Source organism: Rhodnius prolixus, unplaced genomic scaffold, assembly GCF_049639745.1.
Source record: "Rhodnius prolixus isolate KJV_2025 unplaced genomic scaffold, Rpr scaffold_6, whole genome shotgun sequence".
Classification (NCBI taxonomy): domain Eukaryota; kingdom Metazoa; phylum Arthropoda; class Insecta; order Hemiptera; family Reduviidae; genus Rhodnius; species Rhodnius prolixus.
In genome coordinates, this window is record NW_027411634.1 from 17,889,567 (window position 1) to 17,914,981 (window position 25,415).

The following is a 25,415-nucleotide window of genomic DNA, read 5'->3' on the forward strand; positions in this document are numbered from 1 at the left end:
TTAATTATCGTAAAATAGTTTCGAACCGGATCATACACAGCACTTCCGACTTTATTATTGATTTTGGACCCATCTGTAAATAAACGATATGAGCCCGGATAATGGGAAGAAATGTAATCTTCGAAGGCCGCGGTTCTCATCTTTTCCGGTACCTTTATCAAGTCGAAGGAAGTGTTAACACTTAATTCGCTCAATAAATGTTCGTATTTTAAGTTGTACACATCTAACTTATTATTAGAATATACCTTATCTCTAAAGGTAGAGATTCTAATAAAACTTTCTGTGTAAATGGGGCCTTTCTTTTTTGTCCAATATTTGTGAGTGAGGACTTCGGTATTTAATTGGCTTATTTTATTATAAATTATCCGGTTCGTGGCTAATTTTTTTAAGACATATCGATCGGACAGTACTTCTATTCTATAAGCGAGCGGTAATTCGCCAGCGTCTAGTTTCTTGTGGGTCCCCTTCACAAAAAGAGTAGTAAACAAAGGGCCATTTTTTAGAATATGTTACAAAAGATACTAGTATTGTTATAAATTTCGTATCACCTTTTTTTTCGAATAATTAAGTCTTTAGCAGTAACTTCCTGAATGTATGTTTAAATCTCTGAATGGCATACCTAAATGCTAAATTTAGTAATGATTTTTTAAATAATGTTTAAAATAAAACATACTTAGTGAAAGACAAAAAAAAAGCGAGAGTTTGCGATGCGGAAGTATAAACCAAATAATTAGGCAGTCAATGTTAATATTGTTTGTACATATTACATCGTCTGGGATGTACACAATGACACACTATTGCCATTTTTCTATGTTTCTAGACAACATATTTGGCTAGGTGTTTTATTTTGTCTATTCTTCTTTTTGTTAATTTACAGCTCGAAGGATCTTAGAAGTAGGTAATGTTTTTACAAAAAAGGAAACAATTAAACGTAGCCAGCTGGTCATTAGATGTACGCGTAGCCAGGTGGCTATGTGGCTATCAATCATCTCTTTCTTCTGCAAAATGAAGTTCTCTTTCAAACAAGATATTCTCTCCTTCTAGACCTTACAGCAGTGCTTCCCAACCTTTTTCTGGTCATGGCACATTAGTCAGATACCAAACAGTAAACGGCACACTGGAACTGAAATGCTCCCATTTCATTTTAAAATGACGTATTATGCTCAACTAGTGCTGTAATAACAACACTATTACAATCCTATAAAAATACAAGTTTTCGTGGCAGGCTGTAACATTAATAAGAAACCCAATCATTCACCCGTCTAAACCGTTCTCTGACAATACAATTAACTACATGTATACAGTAACAATGAATCTTATGACAAAGAAATTCTTTATTTTAATGCCCATTATTGATGTCAAGAAGTGCCTGTAACTCATGTAAATCCGTAAATAAAATAAAGTGATTAAAAGCCCCTCTAAATGAGATTAAAGTTACAAAAACTAAACAGCCAATAAAGAAGAACGAAAGCTATGGACCATATTTTACTAATTTAGTTAACAGTCACTAGTCAAGTGACCAACAGTGTGTTAATACGACGGCTGGCTTTGCAAGGTCCGTGAAGTTGTACTATTTTAACTTATAATTAATTTTAATGCAACCCCATTATATATTTTTTTTTTTTTTTGCCACGGCACACTTCTACCATAGCCGCGGCGCATAGGTTGGAAAGCACTGCCTTATAGGCTCAGAAATTCACTTAGCGAGGGAATCCAGAAGCAAATAACTTAGGAGGCTCTGCCACATAACCTGAAGATTCTGAGCCATATCTTCTATTACTTAAAGAGCTAGTGCTACTGAATTTCCATCATCTCAATACGTGCTACTGCTTAAAGCTTTACAAAAACAGATCTTTACAGAAACAGTTCAAAAAACAGATTATTAACTGTTATTTGACATGATTCGCTTCGTTCCGACACCACTTTGAACTTAAAAATACTTTCGCAACAAACGTAAAAAGCTTTCACGTAAAAAGCAATTTTTTTTTGTGTGTTAACAACCACTAACTGATTCCATTAGCACTTAATTATAATTGTAGTAAATTCAAACTATTTGCTTTGACATAGTGACATCAAACTAACCTTCTCACTAACTTCTAATTAAATAATGGAAAAAAAATCAAGAATGAATATACATAAAGGTTTTTTTAGTCTTCATTTAAATACTATAATTTAATGCATAAACTTAATAATCTATTGTCATTGATTGCGTCACTTCTTTAAAGGAAACGTCACAACAAAATAATAATTATTTTATTGTTTGCCTTTTAAGTTTTATACGAAATCATAAAGTAATAAGATATTGTATTTAACAGAAAAAGAAAAAGTAGATAGAAAAAGTAACATTAATCGAAATAACATTTAAGGACTTAAAAACCTATAATTATTGCTGACGTAAAAATAAATTGCAATTTATTTACGTAATAGATTTGATGATTTACAGCAGTCACTCTATTTGTGATTTCTGTCTATTTTCCTTGATAATAATCATAAAAATAATTATAATTATGTGTATCTATAATCATCAACAAGCTTTTACACTTTATCAGTAACAAGATATCTAACAGATAACCGAGAGCAATGTCTTTAATGAATAATCTGTTGTGTTACTTCTATAAAATTTTCGAATTGGATGCCTTAAGAAAAATATGTATCTGGAAAAAATGTATTTGTTTGAAATACTTTCATTTCACAAAGGACTCGGGTGCTAGATTGTTGCCCTACCTTTCGAACATACATAGGTATCTGACAATATTATTTGTTTTGTTTGTTCCTAAAACAAATTTAATTATTCTTGATTAGAGGTAGACATCTTGAAGACAAGTTATTAGAGCAGTAGAATACTTTCTATCAAATAAGTATATATTAATAAATGTTTAAGATTTCTTTTTCTATCCAAAAAAAACTACTTTGCAAACAAATTTAAAAATAATCATTCAGAATTTTTACCAACTAGGAATTTGGAATCTTATAAATATAGAACCTGCAGTTAACTTCTCATTGTCGCCAATACAATAAGGTAGAAATAACAATTTTAGTTAGATCTTCAATCAAATGATTATTTATAGAATTTCAATTTGAGATTATACATCCATATTTTACAATTAACAAATTTAATGATTAAATAATTAGCCAGTAAATAATCAATTATTTTACAAGAAATAAAATAAAAATAAAAATTATGATTAAAATAATCAATTATTTTACAAGAAATAAAGTAAAAATTAAAATTATGATTAAAATAATCAATTATTTTACAAGAAATAAAGTAAAAATTAAAATTATGATTAAAATAATCAATTATTTTACAAGAAATAAAGTAAAAATTAAAATTATGATTAAAATAATCAATTATTTTACAAGAAATAAAGTAAAAATTAAAATTATGATTAAAATAATCAATTATTTTACAAGAAATAAAAAAAAAATTAAAATTATGATTAAAATAATCAATTATTTTACAAGAAATAAAGTAAAAATTAAAATTATGATTAAAATAATCAATTATTTAACAAGAAATAAAGTAAAAATTAAAATTATGATTAAAATAATCAATTATTTTACAAGAAATAAAGTAAAAATTAAAATTATGATTAAAATAATCAATTATTTTACAAGAAATAAAGTAAAAATTAAAATTATGATTAAAATAATCAATTATTTTACAAGAAATAAAGTAAAAATTAAAATTATGATTAAAATAATCAATTATTTTACAAGAAATAAAGTAAAAATTAAAATTATGATTAAAATAATCAATTATTTTACAAGAAATAAAGTAAAAATTAAAATTATGATTAAAATAATCAATTATTTTACAAGAAATAAAATAAAAATAAAAATTATGATTAAAATAATCAATTATTTTACAAGAAATAAAGTAAAAATTAAAATTATGATTAAAATAATCAATTATTTTACAAGAAATAAAGTAAAAATTAAAATTATGATTAAAATAATCAATTATTTTACAAGAAATAAAGTAAAAATTAAAATTATGATTAAAATAATCAATTATTTTACAAGAAATAAAATAAAAATTAAAATTATGATTAAAATAATCAATTATTTTACAAGAAATAAAGTAAAAATTAAAATTATGATTAAAATAATCAATTATTTTACAAGAAATAAAATTAAAACTGTCCGGTAGGACAGTTGTATAAGGGTTGATCATCAAAAAGTGCACGAAAAAGCGTAACGTTGAAAAACACCCAACTTTGACAATTTTTTTTTCTCTTTTTCTACTAAAGATAAAATTCCCAAATTTTCTTTAAAATAAAGGGCAAACCCTCCTTTATGACTGTAATTTTTTTGCAACAACCCAGATCTTATAGGTTTCGAGAAAAAAGTTGCTGAAAATGAGCAAAAACGGCTTTTTCAGAAATTGTTGTTGTTGTTCTTCTTCTTCTTCTTCTTCTTGTTGTTACCTTTTTTGTAAACTGCGTAGCGCCTAAACGCGCGAACCGATTTTCATGAATGAGGTGTCATTCGATTCGGAATTTTATGTAGATGTGCCTTTTGGGGGTCTCGACGCTGTACACCGAATGGGAGAGGAGTTAGCCCCCTTTATGTAAGGCCCCCTTCAAAATTATTATTACTAATTACTCTGTAAATCTTAGCCCGATTTTGATAAAATTTGGTAGGATGATGGGGTTAGAGCTCCCCTATGTAACATTAAAGCGACGATCTGCTCTTACACTAGTTAAGGGGAAGTATAGCAATCGTTTCAAATTATCGACACGTGAACTGATTTTCATGAATGAAGTGTCATTCGAATCGAAATTTGTACAGATTTGCACTTTAAAAGTCTCGTCGCTATGCCTCATATGGAGGGGAGTTTGCCCCACCCAAGTAAGGCCGTTTCTAAAACTATTATTACCAATATTTCTATAACGCTTTGTCCGATTTTGATAAAATTTAGCACGAAGAAGTGATTAAAGCTCCTCTACATGACTGTGAAGTGCCATCATGCTCTTACACCTACTAAGAGGAAGTACTGCAATCGTTAAAATTATCAATGGGTGAACCTATTTACATTAATGAATTGTTGTGCGATTCAAAATCTTTGCATTTTAGGGAGAAGTACTGTAATCGCCCGTTTATTTTTCTTACTCCTCTTAAAAGGAAGGTCTGAAATCGCAGTTTAAATTTGCTTTTTACGTACAAATACCTTCCTATTTTATATAAAAAGGCTTTCTCAAAAAAAATGTTATTGAGGATGATTTGGGGACCGCAACTATAATCATTCTTTAAAAAGATCTCTCCAGTGGTAGTTAACACCTTATCAGGTTATAATGATAGAATTGCTTATTCCTAATTTAAAAAAAGCAGTAAAGCAGATATGTAACTTAGCAAAATAGACAAAAATGAAAATCTATCCAAAAGGTACAAAAATCTCCTTAACAAAAACTTACAGTTTAAAAAGTTAAGTATAAGGGTTGATTAAACGCCAAAAGGTACACAAATCAGCTAGTACCCAACATTTCATTCAAGCTTAGTTGATATAATTTAAGTAATTTTGCTGCATTAACTTTTCCTTCACATTTTTTAGAATTTATTAGATGTCACAGACCCTTATGCTGGCCATTTTCATCTACAAAATATTTGTTCAAGTAGCACTGTAGATTGACTTTAATATCTATTAATCTATAATAATCAAACTATTAATTACAGGTTAAAAAGAAAACGTTATAAAAAATAAAAAAAATTACGAGGCTACAAAATTTAAAAACTTTTTAAAAAAAATGCTTACACCAACATACATCAATGATTTCGATTATTTTATTTTTAATAAAAATCGTCTGTTTAAGTTCATTCTTCGATTAAAGTAATTGTTATTTTATGAAGTAGTCAAACGTTTATAATAATAGGTAATAATTATCTGGCTTTATCGCAAATAATATAGTTTTCTTCAATCACACTCTCAATGTAGCTGTTCTTCTCACAATGTTATATATATGTTATGTAATATAAAATAAATAAGTATTGCATACTTTAAGGACAGCTAATTATTCCAGTATTTTACTATAAGTAAAATTATATTACAATTGAGAAATGAATAATTGTTGTTGAATAATCTACTTGTTATTAACTGTGTGTTATTTGTGCTCACGAATATTTCGGTAAGACGAATTCAAGTCTGAAATATTGTTTTAAATCCTCCGTGATTCAAATTTAAACAGTAGCCGACTCTAACTTTGTCTTTTTCTACTTTAACATGCATGTATAAGATGTGACAACTTCAGAATAAAGGGCATATTAAAGATAAATCAGAAGAATAATTTGGAATAGAGTTAAAATAAAGTACCTATTTAAAAACGAAGATATAATATACATTTTATCATAATTATAACCAAATAATATTATGAACGAACTGGCCAGCATAAGGGTCTGTGACATCTAATAAATTCTAAAAAATGTGAAGGAAAAGTTAATGCAGCAAAATTACTTAAATTATATCAACTAAGCTTGAATGAAATGTTGGGTACATGCTGATTTGTGTACCTTTTGGCGTTTAATCAACCCTTATACTTAACTTTTTAAACTGTAAGTTTTTGTTAAGAAGATAAAAATTAAAATTATGATTAAAATAATCAATTATTTTACAAGAAATAAAGTAAAAATTAAAATTATGATTAAAATAATCAATTATTTTACAAGAAATAAAGTAAAAATTAAAATTATGATTAAAATAATCAATTATTTTACAAGAAATAAAATAAAAATAAAAATTATGATTAAAATAATCAATTATTTTACAAGAAATAAAGTAAAAATTAAAATTATGATAAAAATAATCAATTATTTTACAAGAAATAAAATAAAAATTAAAGTAATTACAATAGTTATTTATTTAACAAGTGTGGAAAATACTTTACACTAGAGTTAAATATTATATTTTTTCTGCAACCATTTATTAACTAAAAAAATTAAAAATTTCATTTTTACAGTCTACAAAAAGTAATTTATTTATTATAAACATTTATTGTTATATTACAATTATTTACATTACTTACGTATTTACATTACTTATTACATTTTCTGCTGTTTCTTTTATTGATGGAGGAGTGTTTTCTAAACAGGAATCACTAGAATCCATTTTAAATTTCTATAAGGTAACACTATAACCTTTTTAACTGTTATAATTAAAAATATCTAATTATTTATTAAAGTATTATTTTTATTTCTATATTCCTTTCAATTTTTATTTTATTTTTTAATATTCGTTTTTTAATTATTTAGTTACGTTAAATAAGCTTATTAAAGTTTTACAGAAAATATTTATGTTAATAACAAAACTTCTTTGTATCAAGGAAGCACAATAAAGTTTTTCCATACACTAGTGCGGAAAGTGACACTATTTGGAAGTTGGGCATTACACAGCTGATTTTAATTGAGTAATGAGAACTTCCCTACATGGTTGCAGAAAAACATATTTATTTATTTAATTTAGTTGATCTCAGGCCACCATTGAACATTAATAGAATTAGCCATAGAACTAATAGAACTTCATTAGAACCAGCAGAAAAAAAGAATCCAAACTTGTTGAAGAATGTATTTTTTAAAACTGATATAAACTAAACGAAATTGAATAATTTTAATTAAAGGAAAATGTTAAGTTACTCTCTTACGGTACAGAAGCGTATTTTTTTATAGAAAAGTATTTTTCCTGCGGCTGTTACTAGTCTCAGCGGGGTAGATGGTGTAACCTTACTTAATCCATTATAACAATTTTTAGCTTGTTTAACTAGAAAATCAGATAACTGAACATTTAAGGGTCACGTTAGCTGAAAGTTTATAAAGCTAATACGTACTTTGATCTAGGATTCGATTCCCGGACTTGGCTTGGATTTTATTTAATGCGACTATATGAGAAATTTGAGTTAAGTGTATTATTAGCTATCCGTCTCCTTCCAAGACATCTGATCGGTAGTTGGATATAAATCTCGCCTGAAAAAAAGAGACATTACATTTTTAGAAAAATTCTATTAAGCACATTTATTACAATATTTTTCAATTAGAATTGTTACACTTTGAATTAACAAAAGTCGTCAAACCAGTTTGGGGACAAGTCGGGGAGTAAAATGTAGCAAGATTTGCTGGTTATTTTTTGATGTTAATATATTTTATATTTGAAAAATAATAATAATGTGAGGATGTAAAAAAAGCAACTGTTAATGAAGCATCAATTGCTAAGGGATTTAAAAAAAAAAGGATTAAAAATGACTCAAAAAGAAAAGAAGGTAGGAAGCTGTTGTAGAGTTTTTTGGGACCGTCCATAACGTTGATTCAAGGTTCTTCAAGAAGAGACAAGAGGTGTACGGCTGAATACCCCAAGCTTACAGATTACACATTCACAAGAAGCCATTATCTTAGACTATTAATCCAGTTACGTGAGATTATTACCAGATAAAACTGCATGTCGTAAAAAATACAGAAATAAATAAAAATTGTTACAACATTTTCTTAGCTAGTAAAATGCAGTGTTTTCTCTTCGATGCAGAAATAATTACCTAATACAAGTTAAGTTTCAAGAAGAAAGAAAGTTTGTGTTAGTTTACTTTTAAAAGAGTGAAAATGCTATAGAATTGCAAGACGTTTAATTGGCAGCCACGAGGCTATATTTAAATTAAATGGTACAATTAACTACCACAATCATAATTATTGAACACGTGAAAATCAATAAAATCTATCTTCTGGACCGAAAATGGATTTACGTGGAAGTGAAGGTGTAATGAGGATTAAAAGTAGTAAAAAGTAAAGTAATCGCCTATTTTTTCAGGCGGGGCTTAACGTCCAACTACCAATTAGGTGTCGTGGACGGAGGAAACTAGCAAACATACTTTACTGTAAATTTCTTTTATTAACCATTAAATAAAATCCAATGCCTAAGACCGGGAATCGAACCCAGTACCACGATACATATTAGCTTTACAGGTCTCGCCTCTAACCGCTCGGCTACCATGGCGTCTCATATAATGAGTATTACCAGGGCAAGAATTAATTACTTGGTCCTTACTTTTTTGAGGCACTAACAGCCAGAAACCATAATTAAAGCAAAAATGTATGCGTATTCTTAATGATTTTTCGATGATAGACAAGATGGAACTACAACACATTGCCAACGAGTTGCAAGAGCCTATATTAATGAGAACTTTCCTAGCAGATAACAGAGTAGAGGTTCTTTTAGAATAGCCTGACCCTTATCACTGGATTTTTTTATTGTTTGATTATTCTTAATAATACAATTGTTATACATTGAAGGTAGCTATCGAAGGAGGAAGAGTTGAAATTCCAAAATGATTTTTATTTTGTAAATATAAGAGATCTCAGAGCCTCACGAAGCTAGTGCTATTTGACCAGAATAGTCATCCAGTTGGACAAGTTGATTTATCCAAATAATTGTTTCGAATTGAGCTGCAACACAACCGTTAAATGTGCATGAAAAATAAAATTCAGCGCTTTACCAACTAATAGTGTAACATTTAATCAGTAGTTACAGTTTTCAAATTGTTAACATTCTCTCTGAGAAAATGATTAATGCTTAAATTTAATATGGGCACATAGATCATCTATGGGATCAGCCACCCGAAAGAAAATCTTTTGTCAAAAAATAATGTTTGTTTTTAACTTAAAACAACACACAAATTTCATTAACGAATATTAAAACTTAATTTGCTATTTGAATTCAGTTGAAGTTCTCTGTGTTTTCTCAATACATGTAGCTTGTTATGAATTTTTATGAATTTAAAAATATTTTTAAATAAAATTGTATAATTGGAATATCTCAGTACAAATAGAAATATAAAATAAGATAAAAACAAGAAATAATAAACAAGGATGCAAAGCACATGATGTTGATTAGAGAGATGGATCGTGAAGTGAATACCTTATCTTTATTTTTGCTCGTTATGTATTTTTATTCAATTTATGCTTAAGCTTGGTTCAATATTATTATTTTGAGAGTCAGAAATTTTGAATATCCAATGACTAATCACTTAGCTTAAACCCTTACCATTTAGTTTAATATCCGTAATTTTTATTTTTGTTTTTTGGCCCTAGTTATTTAATTGTTTGTCTTATATATGCATAGTTATTATTCATTTCAACCTAGACATCTGCCTTCTTTTTCGGCAACTTGATGTTTTTTTGCACTACAATGTACGTACGAGGGTCGTTTGAAAAGTCCGTGCAAAAATAAAAACTACTTAATTTTTTGGGTTAAACCTTTTTTATTTTTCAACATAGTCTCCTTTTAGGCTTATACACTTCGTCCAACGCTGCTCTAGTTTGTTGATCCCTTCCGAATAATAGGATTTGTCCAAGTCTGAAAAATAGCCATTCGTTTCTGCAATCACCTCCTCGTTTGAATAAAATCTTTTTCCCGCCAGCCATTTCTTCATATTGGGGAACAAATAGTAGTCCGAGGGAGCCAAGTCTGGAGAATAGGGGGAGATGTGAAACGAGTTGGAACCGTATTTCCATTAATTTTGCGACCACAACTGCTGAGGTGTGAGCTGGTGCGTTGTCGTGATGGTAAAGGACTTTTTTGTGGGCCAATCGTGGGCGTTTTTCTTGCAGCTCGGTTTTCAAACGGTCCAATAACGATGAATAATATGCACCTGTAATAGTTTTACCCTTTTCCAGATAGTCGATGAGGATTATTCCTTGCGAATCCCAAAAGACAGTCGCCATAATCTTTCCGGCCGAAGGAACGGTCTTCGCCTTTTTTGGCGCAGATTCCCCCTTGGTAACCCATTGTTTAGATTGTTCTTTGGTCTCAGGAGTGTAGTGATGTATCCATGTTTCATCCACAGTGACGAAACGACGCTTAAATTCTTCTGGAACAGCTGCAAACCGTCCTTGCAACACTTCACACGATTTCGTTTTTGGTCAAGCGAGAGCAATCGCGGCACTTATCTTGCGGATAGCTTTGTCATGTCCAAATGTTGATGCAAAATATTATGTACCCGTTCATTCGAGATGCCCACAGCACTAGCAATCTCACGCACCTTCACTCTTCTGTCATCCATCACCATATCATGGATTTTATCAATGATTTCTGGAGTAGTAACCTCAACAGGGCGTCCAGAACGTTCAGCGTCACTTGTGCCCATATGGCCACTCCGAAAATTTTGAAACCACTTATAAACTGTTCTAATCGAAGGTGCAGAGTCACCATAATGTTTATCAAGCTTCTCTTTAGTCTCCTGAGGCGTTTTGCCTTTCATAAAGTAGTGTTTAATCAACACACGAAATTCTTTTTCGTCCATTTTTTGAAAATCACTCGACTTCCTCGATTCAAACGAATGCCAAACACAAAGAAATAGACCGATCTGGCTGAAACTTGGTGTGTGTTCTTCCAAGAGATGCTACTAACTAAACATAACCTTGATACGCGCCAGTGGTGCTGTCTCTCTGACTTTGCACGGACTTTTCAAACGACCCTCGTATGTTCTATGTAGCAAATAAAATACTACCTCGCAAGTATTAAATTACGTTGCAAGTTTCCAAGAACTGTTCAGTCCCATACTGCACGGTTCCTATCATTCAATCTTAGTGCCGTTATTAAATTGTATAACACAATAACGTAATAATAAGTAATAATTATAACTTAATTACTCCTACGCCAATTTTTCATACATTTTATTACACAATAATTTTCACATTACCCCATTTATTATTCAGTGACTGTCGATGTTATCGCTTTAATAGTTTGATTGGTTAATTTTTATGGTTTATTGATAAATTTAAGTAAACAGGGTGCGATTAGAAAATCCGAACCCAACGACCAAATTAGGTATCATAGGTTAAGAATCGTTCGAAGTACTAGTCATCCAGAAAGCGTGTTCTTTCTGATTATGTTTGAGAGGTGGAGCTGCCGCTTCTACCAATTGTCACTTGCAGCTTTGAAAAGGGGCTATCTGTTTCTATTGTAGCCAGTCTAAACAAGGGGTCAAACGGATTGGATAAGAAATCCTATATTGGATTAATGAACTACTTCATAAGCGATATGTGAAGCTAGGCTCAGTATACGTTATTCAAAATAAGTTCACATACAGAAAAAAAGAAAACACAGAATTTAAAATAGTCATCAAATTATTAGTAAATAATTCATAAGAATTATACAATTCAAACTTTACTTGTATAGAGATACAATGTATCTGTTAGAAAGGAGTTCCAAGTTCATGTTCACTTTATAAACTTTGTAAAGTGTAAGATCTTAGTTTTAAAACTTTTTTTTAAATAATTACTAATTGCGTACATATTTTTCTCTTCAAAATTATTAATTAATTTACGAAGTTCTTCTTTAGGATTGTTATATTTATTTATATGGAGTGGGATTCTGAAACTTTCATAGACTGGGCAGCTGATAAACAATTAATGTTTCCTGCTCGTTCTTATTAAACACATTAAACAATGATCTTTGGAGTTTGATTGCACAAAATTACATTATTGATTTTAAATTTAATAACATAAGGGCCACCCAATCAGAAAGAATTCTTATAACTTGAAAAGAAATGAATTTATCCGAAATATTGTTGACCAACATTTTGTAATAAATTTTGAGAATTCCAAAATACATTAAACATAATGTTATTTACTTTATTTAAATCAGTTAAATGCAAATATTCCCTGTACCTGTCTAAAATTATAGATATATTAGGTTTGTAATGCAAGCATTCTAATGAGCCCAAATCTTCTAAATGAATTTCTTTTAAGTATTCAACTAATTGTAAATACCAATTAAATTTAATATTGCTTGAATAGAGCTTACTCATTACAATCAGTCTCACATAATTAATTACATAATTATCATCATTTACACAAAGAATTTTATGCAACCATCTTAATGCGTGCTTCAACACTTCATGTTTCAAATGAGGTTGTTCAGTTACAAGGCGTATTAAATGATTTGGAGTACCTTTAGGCAAACATATTAAACATTTAAAAAAACTTACTTGGACTTTTTCTAACTGATCTAGTTAGGTGCCTTAAACTCCAAACTGGCGCACAATAAAATAAACAATTCTTTACCAAGCTCCGGTATAGACAGATTTTAGATTGCCAACTTCTGGATTTACCGGAAGAAAGTATACCTATTACGCTTTCAACAGACGCATTAATTCATAAGAATTATCTTGAAAAGTTATTAACAAATAATAAGCAAGCCTATTCAAAAAATAATAAACAATTAGAACTTTATCAACAAAGTAAGTCGCCATATCAATCTTCACAATTATTTTAAAGATATTCTTGCGGTTAGCACACACCAGTTAATACCTCACAACTGGCTGTATGAATTTATAGCCTTCGAAATATTCTATAAATTTTTCTCATAAGATTCTAAAATACTATATCTTTCTCTTAAGTACCTTGAAAATATGATTTTGCGTGAAGTCAGCTTTGTGAGGCTGGAGAAGTTACTGATGGATGTTTTCCAATTTTGTTTTTGTTTTTGCTGCACAACTAACTTTGCCAAAAAAACATGTCAAATTATAAAGTAGAAAGAGTGTGTTAAAATTAGAATCAATTGGCAGATTTGTTTTTTTTTAATTATTAGGAAAAAATAAATATTTAGATTAACAACTGTAGTTAATAGAGTAATGGTTCCCCTTGTTGGTAACAGGGTGGATCCATTTTCTCCTTATTTAATTCTTCAGTTCATACTTCTACTATTAAGTAACATTATATATCATTTACAATGACGTCAAGCAAACTAGGCTGTTGGAGATACCGAACACGTCAAACAAATTTAGTGTCTCAACTTATAGTAATTGCCTTCTTAAATTAGACCACTCCTGGTAATTCTTTCTATTGTTAGTAAGCATATCTCATTGCGTACATACTTTCAGTATTTAACTGAATTAAACAATCTACAATAAACTTTTAAACCCAAACGATTAATTTTCATGGGATAAGTAATAGTCACAAAGTTAAAACAATGAACGTTTTAGCGGTATGAGTATAATATAAAATGTTAACATTCTGGAAAAACATTAGATTTATATTTAAAAATGTGTGACAGTTAGGTTTTGTAGTTATTATGAATAAACATTTTTAAAAAAAACTTCCCCACAAATCTTTTAATGTAAAAATTTCCCATTTTCAGACGCCTCCAAGAATTTAAGCGCTGTTATCAATTTAAGTGAGTTGTTTTTTTTTTAATTTAGTTAGTATAAGGATACATTCCATTCACTAAGTAAAGTTTGTGAACATCAAGCATCATAGGGCATAGCACTCAGAATGTCCAGTAGCTTGGCCAGCCAGATCCATATACGAGGGTCGTTCAATAAGTAACGAGACAAATTATTATTGCTCAAAAACGGTTTATTGAATCAGTACAAAACTTTGGTTACTTTTCAACAAAGTCCCCAGCAACACTTATACACTTGTCCCATCTTTCTGCTAATTTGTAAATGCCCTTGGCATAAAATTCTTTGGGTTGATCTCGAAGCCACTTTTGCACCTGATTTTTTACCTCTTTATTGGATCGAAAATGTATCCCTCGTAGACCATCTTTAAGGGGTCCAAACAGATGGAAGTCTGATGGGCCGAGGTCGGGGCTGTAGGGGGGATGTGGAAGGATCTCCCATCCCAGTTTCTGAAGTTTTTCTTTCGTCAGCTGTGCCGTATGTGGACGGGCGTTGTCATGAAGCAAAATCACGCCTTCAGTCAAGAGCCCACGGCGTTTCGTTCGAATTGCAGGTCTTATCTTGTTTTCCAGCATGTCACTGTAGTACTGGCTGTTGATTGTTCTTTGGCCTTCAAGAAAATCACAATAAATTGGCCCCTGAAAATCCCAGAATACTGTAAGCATGACTTTACCGGCAGATGGCTGGGTCCTGAATTTTTTCCGATTGGGAGAAGTCGTATGCTTCCACTCAAGGCTCTGTCGTTTTGACTCTGGCTCATAGTGGTGGATCCATGTTTCATCACACGTTACAATTCTTTTGAAAAAACCTTCTCCTTCAGTCGAATATCGATTTTTCAACTGTTGACTGATTTGAAGCCGGGTTTCTTTGTGAGCGTCCGTGAGTTGTCTGGGTTTTCTTGTACTGCAGCTTGTTGTGAATAATGTTATGGACAGTTCCAACACTCGTGTTTACTTTTTCACTTATCAGTTCAACGGTGATACGCCTATTGTCCCGAATTAACGCGTCAATCCGAGATTCGAGAGAGGAAGTCCCAACTTCGATCGGTCGTCCACTGCGTTGCTCGTCAGAAACTTTTGTACGGCCACTTAGAAACTGTTCTACCCATTTGTAAACGTTCGAACGATTCAAACATTTGTCTCCGTACACTTTTAACATTCTTTTGTGGATTTTACTACCTTTCTCACCTTCCGCGACTAAAAATCTGATCACGGCACGTTGTTCTTCCACGGTGCAATTCTCGAGCGGACTCGCCATCGTTAACTGAGTAAATTTGAGGTTATGTTTGCAAAATATAATTGAACAGCTGATCAGATGTCATCGCAAGGTTGCCAACTTTATGTCCTGAAAGTTTCATACGGATCAATTTAGCTGTTTTTGAGCAGTAGTAATTTGTCTCGTTACTTATTGAATGACCCTAGTTGCCAATATTAACTACCTCTACAGTCCACCCCCAGAGTATTGCGTAATGAGGCAGTGATGCGTGAACTGTTAGTAATGTTAATGTAGACACCCGCATTACACCAAGTTGCCTCAGAACTGCCTAGGGGTAACCCTAACATTCACTTGTAAGTGAGAAACTTGGCATTTATAATTTTTATTTCAAGTTTGGATTGTAATAGCAAAAATGTAATTTGGTGAAATACTAATATGGCTTTCATTTATTACAATTTCTCAGCACCGTAGCCACTAACGAATTTCTAGAAAAAATACTCTTTGATTACTTATTAAAGTTAGGTTAGAAATTGAGGTATTATAAATGTAATATATTTTACAACCATATGTTTTGTTTTTTGATCATTTGCTAAAAATTAACTTGGAAATATATCTTTGGTAAGATGTTCAAACTTAACATTCTGTCAAATTGCAAATGTATGAGTTTAATATTTATTTTATGTTCTCTGAAATTATTTTACATGTTGCCTTTCGAAGTTGGTTATTCATTGTTTAAACATATGATTAAAATGGCACATTTTTAGATGGTTAAGATTTTGTACAAATTAAAAAGCTCGTAAAAATTATCTAGTTTTGAAGGATTACAAGTTATAAGGGGTGAATTTACCATAAATAAGTTTTATTTTCAAAGTGCCCAATAGTCTATTAATATTTTATATTCACCAAATATCTTTAATTCCTAAAAATTGAATTTTTATGCCATTATTGAGGTAAACTTATTTCCTCAACTTTGTTTCTTCAGGTCCACAAGGTCGTTGTGACTCCGGTTGAAAGCTTTATGCGATTCCGGAGTTTAGACGGCAAGTCAACCCTCACTTCCTCGCTAGTGTGGACTGGTAACGTAGTGTTTGTTGCTGCGGCTAACGGGGCTCTGACGGGTCGGTGTGTCTCCCCCAGCGGCTTCCTTTTACCCCCATCCTTTTTTCCCTTTCTTGTCTTTCCCCTTCCCGTCTTAGTCTAATCCTCCCTCCCCGTAGGGGGAAGTGGAATAGCCACTTCTTCAGGGATCCTGGCGTCCCTGCGGGTGTCCCAGCCTAACAACATGAACATGATTTACATAAACCGTTACACTATAATACATTTACACAGTACACATAGGGCATAGTGGTGGTATACCCCCGCTGCTAATCCTTTCTTCTATCCCTCCTTTAATCCTGTCTATCCCTTTCCTGACCCCCCTGGATCCCTACCCAAGCTGAGATGGGGACTCGTGTCGAAGCTGAATGCGTACAGGGTAGTAAAACATATGTGCGGTAACGATCACCTTGGGGCACCGGGCGAAACCCCATTGTAGTGTAGCTTTCCTGTGGCAGTGGGGGTCTGTCACAGGTGACCGTCTATCCCCCATATCTCGTGGGACCCAAAATGATGAAAAATAAAATTGTTAACTTTAATTCAAAATCACCAGCTAGAGGTATTCCTCAGGTTACTGAGGAAGTGACTCAGGCTGGGTCCGAACTTAAGGATGACATTGTGCAAGACCTTGAGGAGGGTGTGGCGAGACTACGGGAGAGCGTTTCAGAAGGGAGCGGTAATGCAGACCAACCAGAAACGGAGGCTCTCGCTAGGGTCTCCCAGGAACTAAAGGAAGTGAAAAAGAAAGCAAGTGGTGCTCAGCGGAAGAAGCTTGCTAAGCTTAAGGCCGCTGAGGCTGGTAGGGAGTGGCTTTCCGAAAAAGACTGGAGGGAAAGGAGGAGAGAGCAGAAGTCCTCCAGTGTTGTTCACCAGTCTGGAGGACAAGGTGAGGCCCCTCCGATCGCCTCGGATTGGGCAGGCAAGGAGAAGGAGGTGAGAGTTGCCAGAACTCCCTCTCCCAAAACTTGTCAGACCCCTAAGAGGCCTAGTTCGGAGGTATGCACGGCGTATGAGAAGGCGATGGCACAAGGGAGCAAGAGGATGAAATTCCCAGAAAAGGAGCATACAGGCTCCTTTAGGGATGCACTCTCTGCTCTCAAGATGGCCGTCGTTCTTGACTCTTTCCCGAACGACCTTCTTGGTATGGAGCAAGCAGATTTGCTACAGCGGAAGTTAGCCGAGCAAATTTGCAGAAATCCTGGCGGAATCAGACCTCAGTTTCGGGGCTGCTTCCTCTCCAGAGGTGCTCTCATAGTCAATTGCGACAATGAGTTGTCACGACTCTGGTTGGAGAGGGTAGTCCCAGAGCTCCAGGTGGGTGAGGGAGCTAGGCTGAGGGTGGGTTTGGCCAGGAATATTATGAGGGTGGCCAAGGTTGCAATGTGGATCTCGGGCGCCCACAAAAACGCCTCTCCGTCCGTTGTTCTGGAAAGTCTCAACGTACAAAATGAGGGACTTGAGACGGCGAACTGGAGAGTAATCAATAGGAAGGTCGAGCCCAAGGGGCAAATCCTTGTTTTCGACCTATCGGAACCGACCCTGAGTCGGCTGAAGAGGTCAAATTTTGAAGTTTTCTTAGGCCTCGATATAGTTAAACTCAGGGTAGTTTCGAAACCTATTGATGGAGCTGCGGATAATGACCCCCCCAAACTGCTGGAGGTTGCTTCAGGCGAACCTCCACCACAGTAAGGGGGCATCTGCAGTTCTAACACACTTCATCTGCGAAGAAGACATTGCCATAGTCCTCATTCAGGTACCCTGGCTAGTACGGGGGCGTGTGGCAGGACTTGGCGAGGCTAAAGGTAAGATTGTCTATGATCGAAGCCTGGATAATCCCAGGACGTGTATTTACGTTAGGGAAGATATTACGTCTTTACTGCTGATGGAATTTTGTTGCAGAGACCAGACCGCAGTGAAGGTGAAACTACGTGCGGAAGAAGAGGTCAAGGAGATTGACGTGGCCTCGACCTATCTTCCATACGGTACAACAGCCCTCCCTCCCTCGGAGGAGATGCAACATCTGACCTGAGAAGGGAGAGAGGTCTGCAACTATTGATTGGGTGTGGTGCGAACTCCCACAATCTAGTGTGGGGCAGCTCAGGAACCAATCAAAGAGGTAAGCAACTTCTTGACTTCATTCTTGCGAATCATTGAATATCATAAATGGTGGAGAAGAACCCATCTTCCATAACTCTATAAGTAGGGGGATCATTGACCTAACGTTGGAAACTAATTTAAATAATATTCAAAAAACCGTAGTCTCATTGAATGGAATTATTAGTCAATTTTCCACCTTATTTGTTGCAACTGGGATATGCTTTCACGCAAAGTCAGAAAAAAAAATCTAAACGTTTCCATAACTTATCGGACTTTGAAATCCTGGTAAATTCTTGTTCGTTTAATCGCATAAATTAAAAAAATAATTTAAATTTCTAAGGACAATATGATTAAAATAAAATGTTGTATAACATATGTATTCTAACTTTTCCTTTAACTAGTAAAGCTGCTAAAATTAATTAAAATTAATTTTTTCATAAATATTTCATCTTCTTTAGACTTTCATTTTTTTCCCTGCCTGTACTTCAAATGGTAAGTCAAAATTATAACTTCATTAGTCTTTTCAGATAACTAATAAACAAGTCTTTTGTAACCTTTACCATTGAAATGGCCATTTACAAATTTTTTGAATTCAAGCGGGGCAGCACTACTGATGAATTCAAAAAAGTTATTATGCAGTTGTCTACTTTGTAACTGATTATTTATTTACTTTGTATTTCAATAACAGCATTGACTTCATTTATTCTTGTTACTGATAAGCAAACTGTCTTAGCAGCACTCCGGTGAATCTAGGCTAGGTCTAGTCTACTTAACAGTTCTTGTATTGTCAGTTTTATTGAGCGAATGGTTGAAATAGTATATATTTCTTTTATTTGATTAAACATAATTGTTCATAGGATTTATGAAAATAATTTATACTCTTTAATTTATATTTTTCTTTAGAATAAGCTTTAATTAGAACATGGACTTATTTTATTGTAAAAGAGACCATAATATTATTTAATTAAAAGAACAAATATATCCTTAACAAAACTTCTCAGCTTATCAGTGGATGAAAACTTATTTTTGGTTTTAACAAATGGTGTAAAAAAAATATTTGTTTTTTTTGACATTAAACAAAAAAATTAATTAAATAGAAGTACAGTTCTCAGACTAGGTCTTAATGTACACTTTATGAACCAAGAGCCATCTATCGGTTAAACAAGTAATTTAATTTATATGCATGGCTTGTAAGAGTGACAATTTATTCCATTTTCATTATTTTTAAACAAATTGTAAATGATTAGACATAGAATTTATCTTTAAAAAAAATATAATTCTAAATTAACTGATAACTTCTTTTTAAACTGATGACTTTTTTGCACTTCCCAATTTTGTTTGGCCACTAATGTTTCTGTTAAAAATCTAAGGGTCATGTTATGTAGTGACATATGTATATGTGCTTTGATAAAACACAAATATGCAGTTTATACTATACATTGCTGTTTTAATTTTGTTCCAGGATGCATTTCGATGGAAAGTTTGCTGTACGTAACTTAGTATGTCAAATAGCCAGAATTGTAACTCGGAAGAAGCAAGTCCGGATATATATGTAAGAATTCTATTGGCATTCTCATTTAAAAAGTTATTCATATGATTATTACTTTTCTTAATATAAATTGAGATCATTTTAAATTAAAACGGCAATCGAACTAAGTACTACAGGTACATCTTAGCTTGCACTTTACTTACTTTAAAATAACAATAAATGGTGAAATGGTAATTACTCCTAAAAACTTGTTCACATAATAAACAGAGGCGTGTTTGTAAAGCCTCTAAAATTTAAGACAAGATCATTGAATCCGAATTTACTTCAAACCCAAAATTATTTCAAGAATTTCCGACTTCTTCTGAAATCTTGGCGTTTCGAGAGCCTCAGGTATTCAAACATGTCAATAAAAAAAAAAAAAAACAATTACAGTGAGTCCCTCTATTCTTATACCAAAAACTCACGGTCAAGTGATGGCTAATGGAGTAGGTAAGTAGTGACACCATCATCCATCCGTTAGGGTACGTTCACAACGGAGCTGTGAGCATAGATGATAACAGAGATGATAGGAGTGATGCATCAGCACTTAAAGAAAAACATAATACATTCGAATGTGAGTGCGCACAACGAAGCTGCGACTAGTGACTCATACGCGCTGCTATAAACGAGCATAGATGATAGAATTAAATATTTCATTTTTCTGCTAGCTGAACTCCAGTATCGGAGCTTCAAAATGGACGTAGAAAAATTAATTAGTGCTGTCTTTACTCATTATTTTTTGTTATTATTTACTTTTAAACAATATTTCGTGCTTACATTTATTTTTATGTGTATTTATTTGTTTTTTCTCAATAAAACCATTACTTAACTAAGAGTAATCAGTGCTTTTCTTCTATGGTTATAGGATTTCCATGACAATTTTTCCGTTTTCTTAATTTTGACCTAATTTTTTCTAAAATATAGTCGAATGTGGGTGGACCCATCCTCACATATTCAAAAAAACGATCCGGATAATTTCGAAGTTCCTTATATAAATGGTGAAGTTCACCCAAAGTTCTTCGTTTTTTATTTATGGAATGTACATGATATTTTCTAAAGCGTTTTTTCTTTAAAATCTACCATTTCGTTGCTGCTGAACATAAAAACTCTTCTTCACTACTCGACATGTTGCATGTATCACAGCTCCGTTGAGCACACTAATCAGCGATTATATTTTACTCTATCAGTTATCATCTCTGCTATCATCTATACTCAAAGTTTCATTGTGAACGTACCCGGAGCTGCTATCAGCCACTGGTTCTCCAGGTTATAGATTTCTCCCTTTCCATTTACATCCTAATGCTATCCATTGCAATGGACCCAAAACAGTAGATAACAAGTTCATCAGGCGTGCGGAACAATCACGGCTATACCTTAGATATGAAGTACTGAACTGCGGATATAAGCTAAATTCCAAGCCCGGTTTTTTGTAATTGGGTTGGAATTGTTGAAGTTGGTGTTGTTAAAAATTACTCCAGTAACTACGGTAATGAGTTGAGCGTTAGAAGAACCGCAATATAATGCCAGCCTGTGGCTGGAAGTGTTTTTTGCTGGAATGACGCGGTCCACCATAGCCAGTTACAGGGTGCCTTCCCTAGTAGAGTTAACCTAGTGGTTTGGCCACTTCACACGTTGGTTGTACTTATTTCAACCTACTCTTAAATGGGCCGAGCGGTGTTGCTATCTTGGGCGCTTCAGCTCCTATCGGGTGGTGTACATCAACCTAGTTGAGGCAATGTAACATCTCCTTCTTGTAAAAAGATCCCTTGCATGGTGCAAGGTACTCTATTATATAATGTATAATTTTGGGAGGAGAATGGAGGGAAGCAAAAAAAAAAAAAACTTCAATGGGTCTATCCATGTGCAATCCAAAGACTGAAAACATCTCACAAATTACCTTTTGTAGTAAAAAAGGGTAATAATTTTCAGATAAGTGCTACAAATCTCTACGCAGGGAATCCAACCAATAGCACATTCAGGCTGACGGATATTCCAAGTAATTCTACTACATATACAGCAGAAGAGTTTGTAAGCACAACTATAGAAACTATTAAAACTTTATTTTCTACTAAAAACCAAATTTATTTTTTTTAAACTTGGTAAATTCGTAGAAGTTTATTTTCGGTTTTTCTTTTTTTAATTTAAATGCGATTTTGTAATACATTTTTTGATAGTAATTTATACAAAGTTTACTTCAAGGATTGGGTTGCGAAAATCCTGAGTTAAAAGAAGATAAGATAAATCAAAAAGAGACTATTTTGTTTTCCTCAATTTTCTCATTGATGCCAAATAGGTTGCTTTAAACGCTAGTTCAGCTATAATAGTATATAACCGCCCAGATTTGTCTAAGTAATTTGGAGACTTAGATATCAACAGAGTGTGCTGCAAGACAAGCTGTGGTGCTCTCCTAAATCCTACTCACAGCAATCACCGTCAATTCTTTTGCTCCGTTTGTTGTTTGTTGCTAACATACCTTCAAGACATAAGACATTTTTACAGATGTGCCCCTTCTTTTGTAAATATAAAGAAATTCCATTGAATTTAATTAGTTGTTTCACATTCTATCGTTACTTATTACTTAATGCTTTTAAATTTTACTAAAGCTGGTATTTATAATGTTTAATTGTTTTTTGTTATCAGCTTGATAACACCGATGAAGGTGAAAATATTGAAGAATTTGACGAGGCAAACATAACAAAAATTTGTTCAGATCAAGATGAGAAAGATGATTCACACCGTCTTGGCTCGGCACAAAAGGTTATTTCTCTTATTTGACTTCATATAACTTAGTGTTTAATTTTATTTTTAAGAAGATTTATATTGATATATACTAACTCAATATTTAGGTAATCAAATTTATATTTTATAGTTTAAAATCTTGCAAACATAAATTAAGAACAATAATTCCCAGGAGTGATTTATAAAGGTTCATAAAGTTGGAGCATTTTGTAAATTTTTGTGAAATTAATTTTTTCGAAATGAAACCACATAACTAATAAATATCTAGTTATTAAACAAAATAATTAAAAAAATGAATTGAATATGACAAATTTTCTAGTAGATTTCTTTATTTGTTTGGTTTATTCAAACCCATAAATAAATGATATAAATACATCGAGGGCTAGTATACTAATGTACATACACAAAACTCTGCCATATATGGTTAGCTTCTGACGTTGTAAACGACAATTAGGTTTTCAATTTACATAGTTTTTTTCAGTAAAAACTTGTTGCTTTTTTTCTTTTCCACCCAAGCTGAGACGGAGGCATTTTACTAAATACTTAAAAGTATTTACTTCATTCTTGAACAGTTTCTATTGTGTGAATTTCCGCCTGAAAGATGCTAGGCAATGTTCTCACAGGTTGTGAGTGCCTGGACCTTTGCAAAAATACTTCATCTCCAGTTCCATCAGGAGTCCTTGATCCGTCTGTTTACCACACGATGGTACTTTCATTAATACCAGAAAGATTGGATTCACTTTTCCTTTAACTTTTGGTATTCATCTTCAAGAAAAAAATCCTTGATCATTACATAACTGTGGTAGGTTCCAGAGAGAAGAGCTAGCCTACAAGGGATGATCCTTTCTGCAGTCAGTACTTCCTCGCCTCTCTACTGTCCTTGCTAGATAAAATCTGAGAGTAACCTTCATTGTCCACAAGCAAGTTGAAGAGGAAAGGTTAAGGAACATCCTTTCTGTGGGGGCAGATACTCAAACTGCCGAAGTAATTCTTTTATTTGTTCTGGTTTAAAAGTAAAGCATTTAATTTGGGCACCTTTTGAACGATGAAAGTGCTGATTTTAGTTTTGTTTCCCTTTAGTGTTCTGAGTATCAATCTAACTCCCCATCCTTTCATTGTATCGAATATGCTTATGAGCACTTCTTTTCGTTCCACTTGTTGAGGGTTGACAAAGTACAAAATAAACTTTTAGTAATAAACTAGTCAACTGTTCAAATAGTTGACTTTTGAGAAATAGATATATTGTAGAAAACGTTAACCAACTAGTATTCAATAAAAAGAAATAAGCCTAATATATTTCAGAGGAATGTGACCAGTGTTAGTGACGATGAAGTGCATGGCCGTCGTCGAAAAAGTAGAAGATGTGATACAACGGATCCATTGCAGATTTCTTCTAACGACTCTACAAACAGTGAAATCAGCTGTGAAATCGATAAAATGGTAAGTTCGCAAAAATTTAATTTACCAATAATGTGACCCTAGTGCGGGCTTATTACTTTATATTAAAAATCACTTCAAATTTAAAGACAAAAATTTCCCAAATTGGTGGATTTTTGTTAAAATTCCGTTTCAGGAAATACAGTTTGTAATTGGATTAATTTATTTTAAGCCAAATTTAGATTTAACTTATGTATTTGACTGTTTTGATTTATTATCAAGTGAGCAATGAAATGAGTTCTTAACTTGTCCTGCTCAATCACCCGATATTTACGCTCCCTGTGAAGATCAAATGCCCTCCAAAGCCTTTGTTAACCGAGAATGGCTCTTACTCCGACGGAGCGCACGGTACTTCGGAGGTTCCGTTAAAGGTAAAGCCTTTTATGCCTTCAATCCATCTTGCAGGGGTCTCCTTACTCCTGGAAAGAATGGACTAGAGAACAGCGGATTGGTATTTCTTGCTCACTCTGGTCGTAAGCTCCCTGCCATCTCTCCAAATACCTCAGATATTCTTAGATTTACTTTCTTTGCCTAACCCCAGCATAGCAGTGCTATGTAGATTAAAGTTTTACTCAATCTAGGCTATGGTTGCGTTTCCTTTAAAGCACTCAGAAGTGGCTGACTATTTTTAGTATTTTCATTGGATATTTCATGAGTATCTTCATAATTTAGATATTTACACTCACAGAGAGATATTCAAGTTATTCCTATTATTTTTTTAGAATAGGTACACAGATAGCAGTTGTATAGCAGATGTTGCAGTTGATAGTATATTTCTTTTGATATAACCTAGAAGTACCAATAAGAGAAAGAAACTACAAATTAAAATTCATTGTGGAATCTAAAGGCCACCTTAGTCAAAAGTAGACCTCAACTTTTTAACATTTTTGAAGTTTTTATACGGTTATCCAGTTGTATCAAACGAAATAGAAAACCTTTATAATTCCAGCATATTGTTGTTTTATCATGAGTTTGCAGCTGATTAAAAAAAAAAAAACTTATCTTACTTTCATGTTAGCAGCAACAACCAGATATTGTTGAAAAAGAATTGGTGGAGAATAAAAGTAAAATCCCACGTTCTGTTTCCCGAAAAAAGGTTAATATTTCATTATACATTTATAATATTATATAAACAACATTTCGGA

General features: G+C 32.8%; 2 protein-coding genes across 7 annotated transcripts in view; both read left to right on the forward strand.

Moving 5' to 3' along the window:
- The first annotated feature begins 16,023 nt into the window (after positions 1-16,023).
- On the forward strand, positions 16,024-18,505 carry LOC141460625 (uncharacterized). Its single transcript, XM_074140807.1, has 2 exons — positions 16,024-18,271; positions 18,369-18,505. The coding sequence occupies exon 1, from the start codon at positions 16,980-16,982 to the stop codon at positions 18,156-18,158; it is 1,179 nt and encodes a 392-aa protein (XP_073996908.1). The 5' UTR covers positions 16,024-16,979; the 3' UTR covers positions 18,159-18,271; positions 18,369-18,505.
- The window catches only part of LOC141460616 (uncharacterized), a 31,305-nt gene continuing 24,341 nt past the window's right edge, over positions 18,452-25,415 (forward strand). For 2 of the 6 annotated variants that reach the window (XM_074140784.1, XM_074140790.1), the window contains exons 1-6: positions 18,919-19,058; positions 20,029-20,118; positions 22,024-22,122; positions 22,735-22,851; positions 24,136-24,273; positions 25,289-25,366. In XM_074140784.1, coding sequence (XP_073996885.1) covers positions 20,068-20,118; positions 22,024-22,122; positions 22,735-22,851; positions 24,136-24,273; positions 25,289-25,366 — 483 coding nt within the window. In that variant the 5' untranslated portion in view covers positions 18,919-19,058; positions 20,029-20,067. Of the gene's footprint in view, positions 18,586-18,918; positions 19,059-20,028; positions 20,119-22,023; positions 22,123-22,734; positions 22,852-24,135; positions 24,274-25,288; positions 25,367-25,415 lie in introns of those variants that run through there. The other 4 variants (XM_074140785.1, XM_074140786.1, XM_074140789.1 and 1 more) reach the window with 4 other exon arrangements.

Coding starts and splice junctions, on each gene's coding strand:
- LOC141460625 (XM_074140807.1), top strand. CDS start 16,980: ATGATGAAAAATAAAATTGTTAACTTTAATTCAAAATCACCAGCTAGA.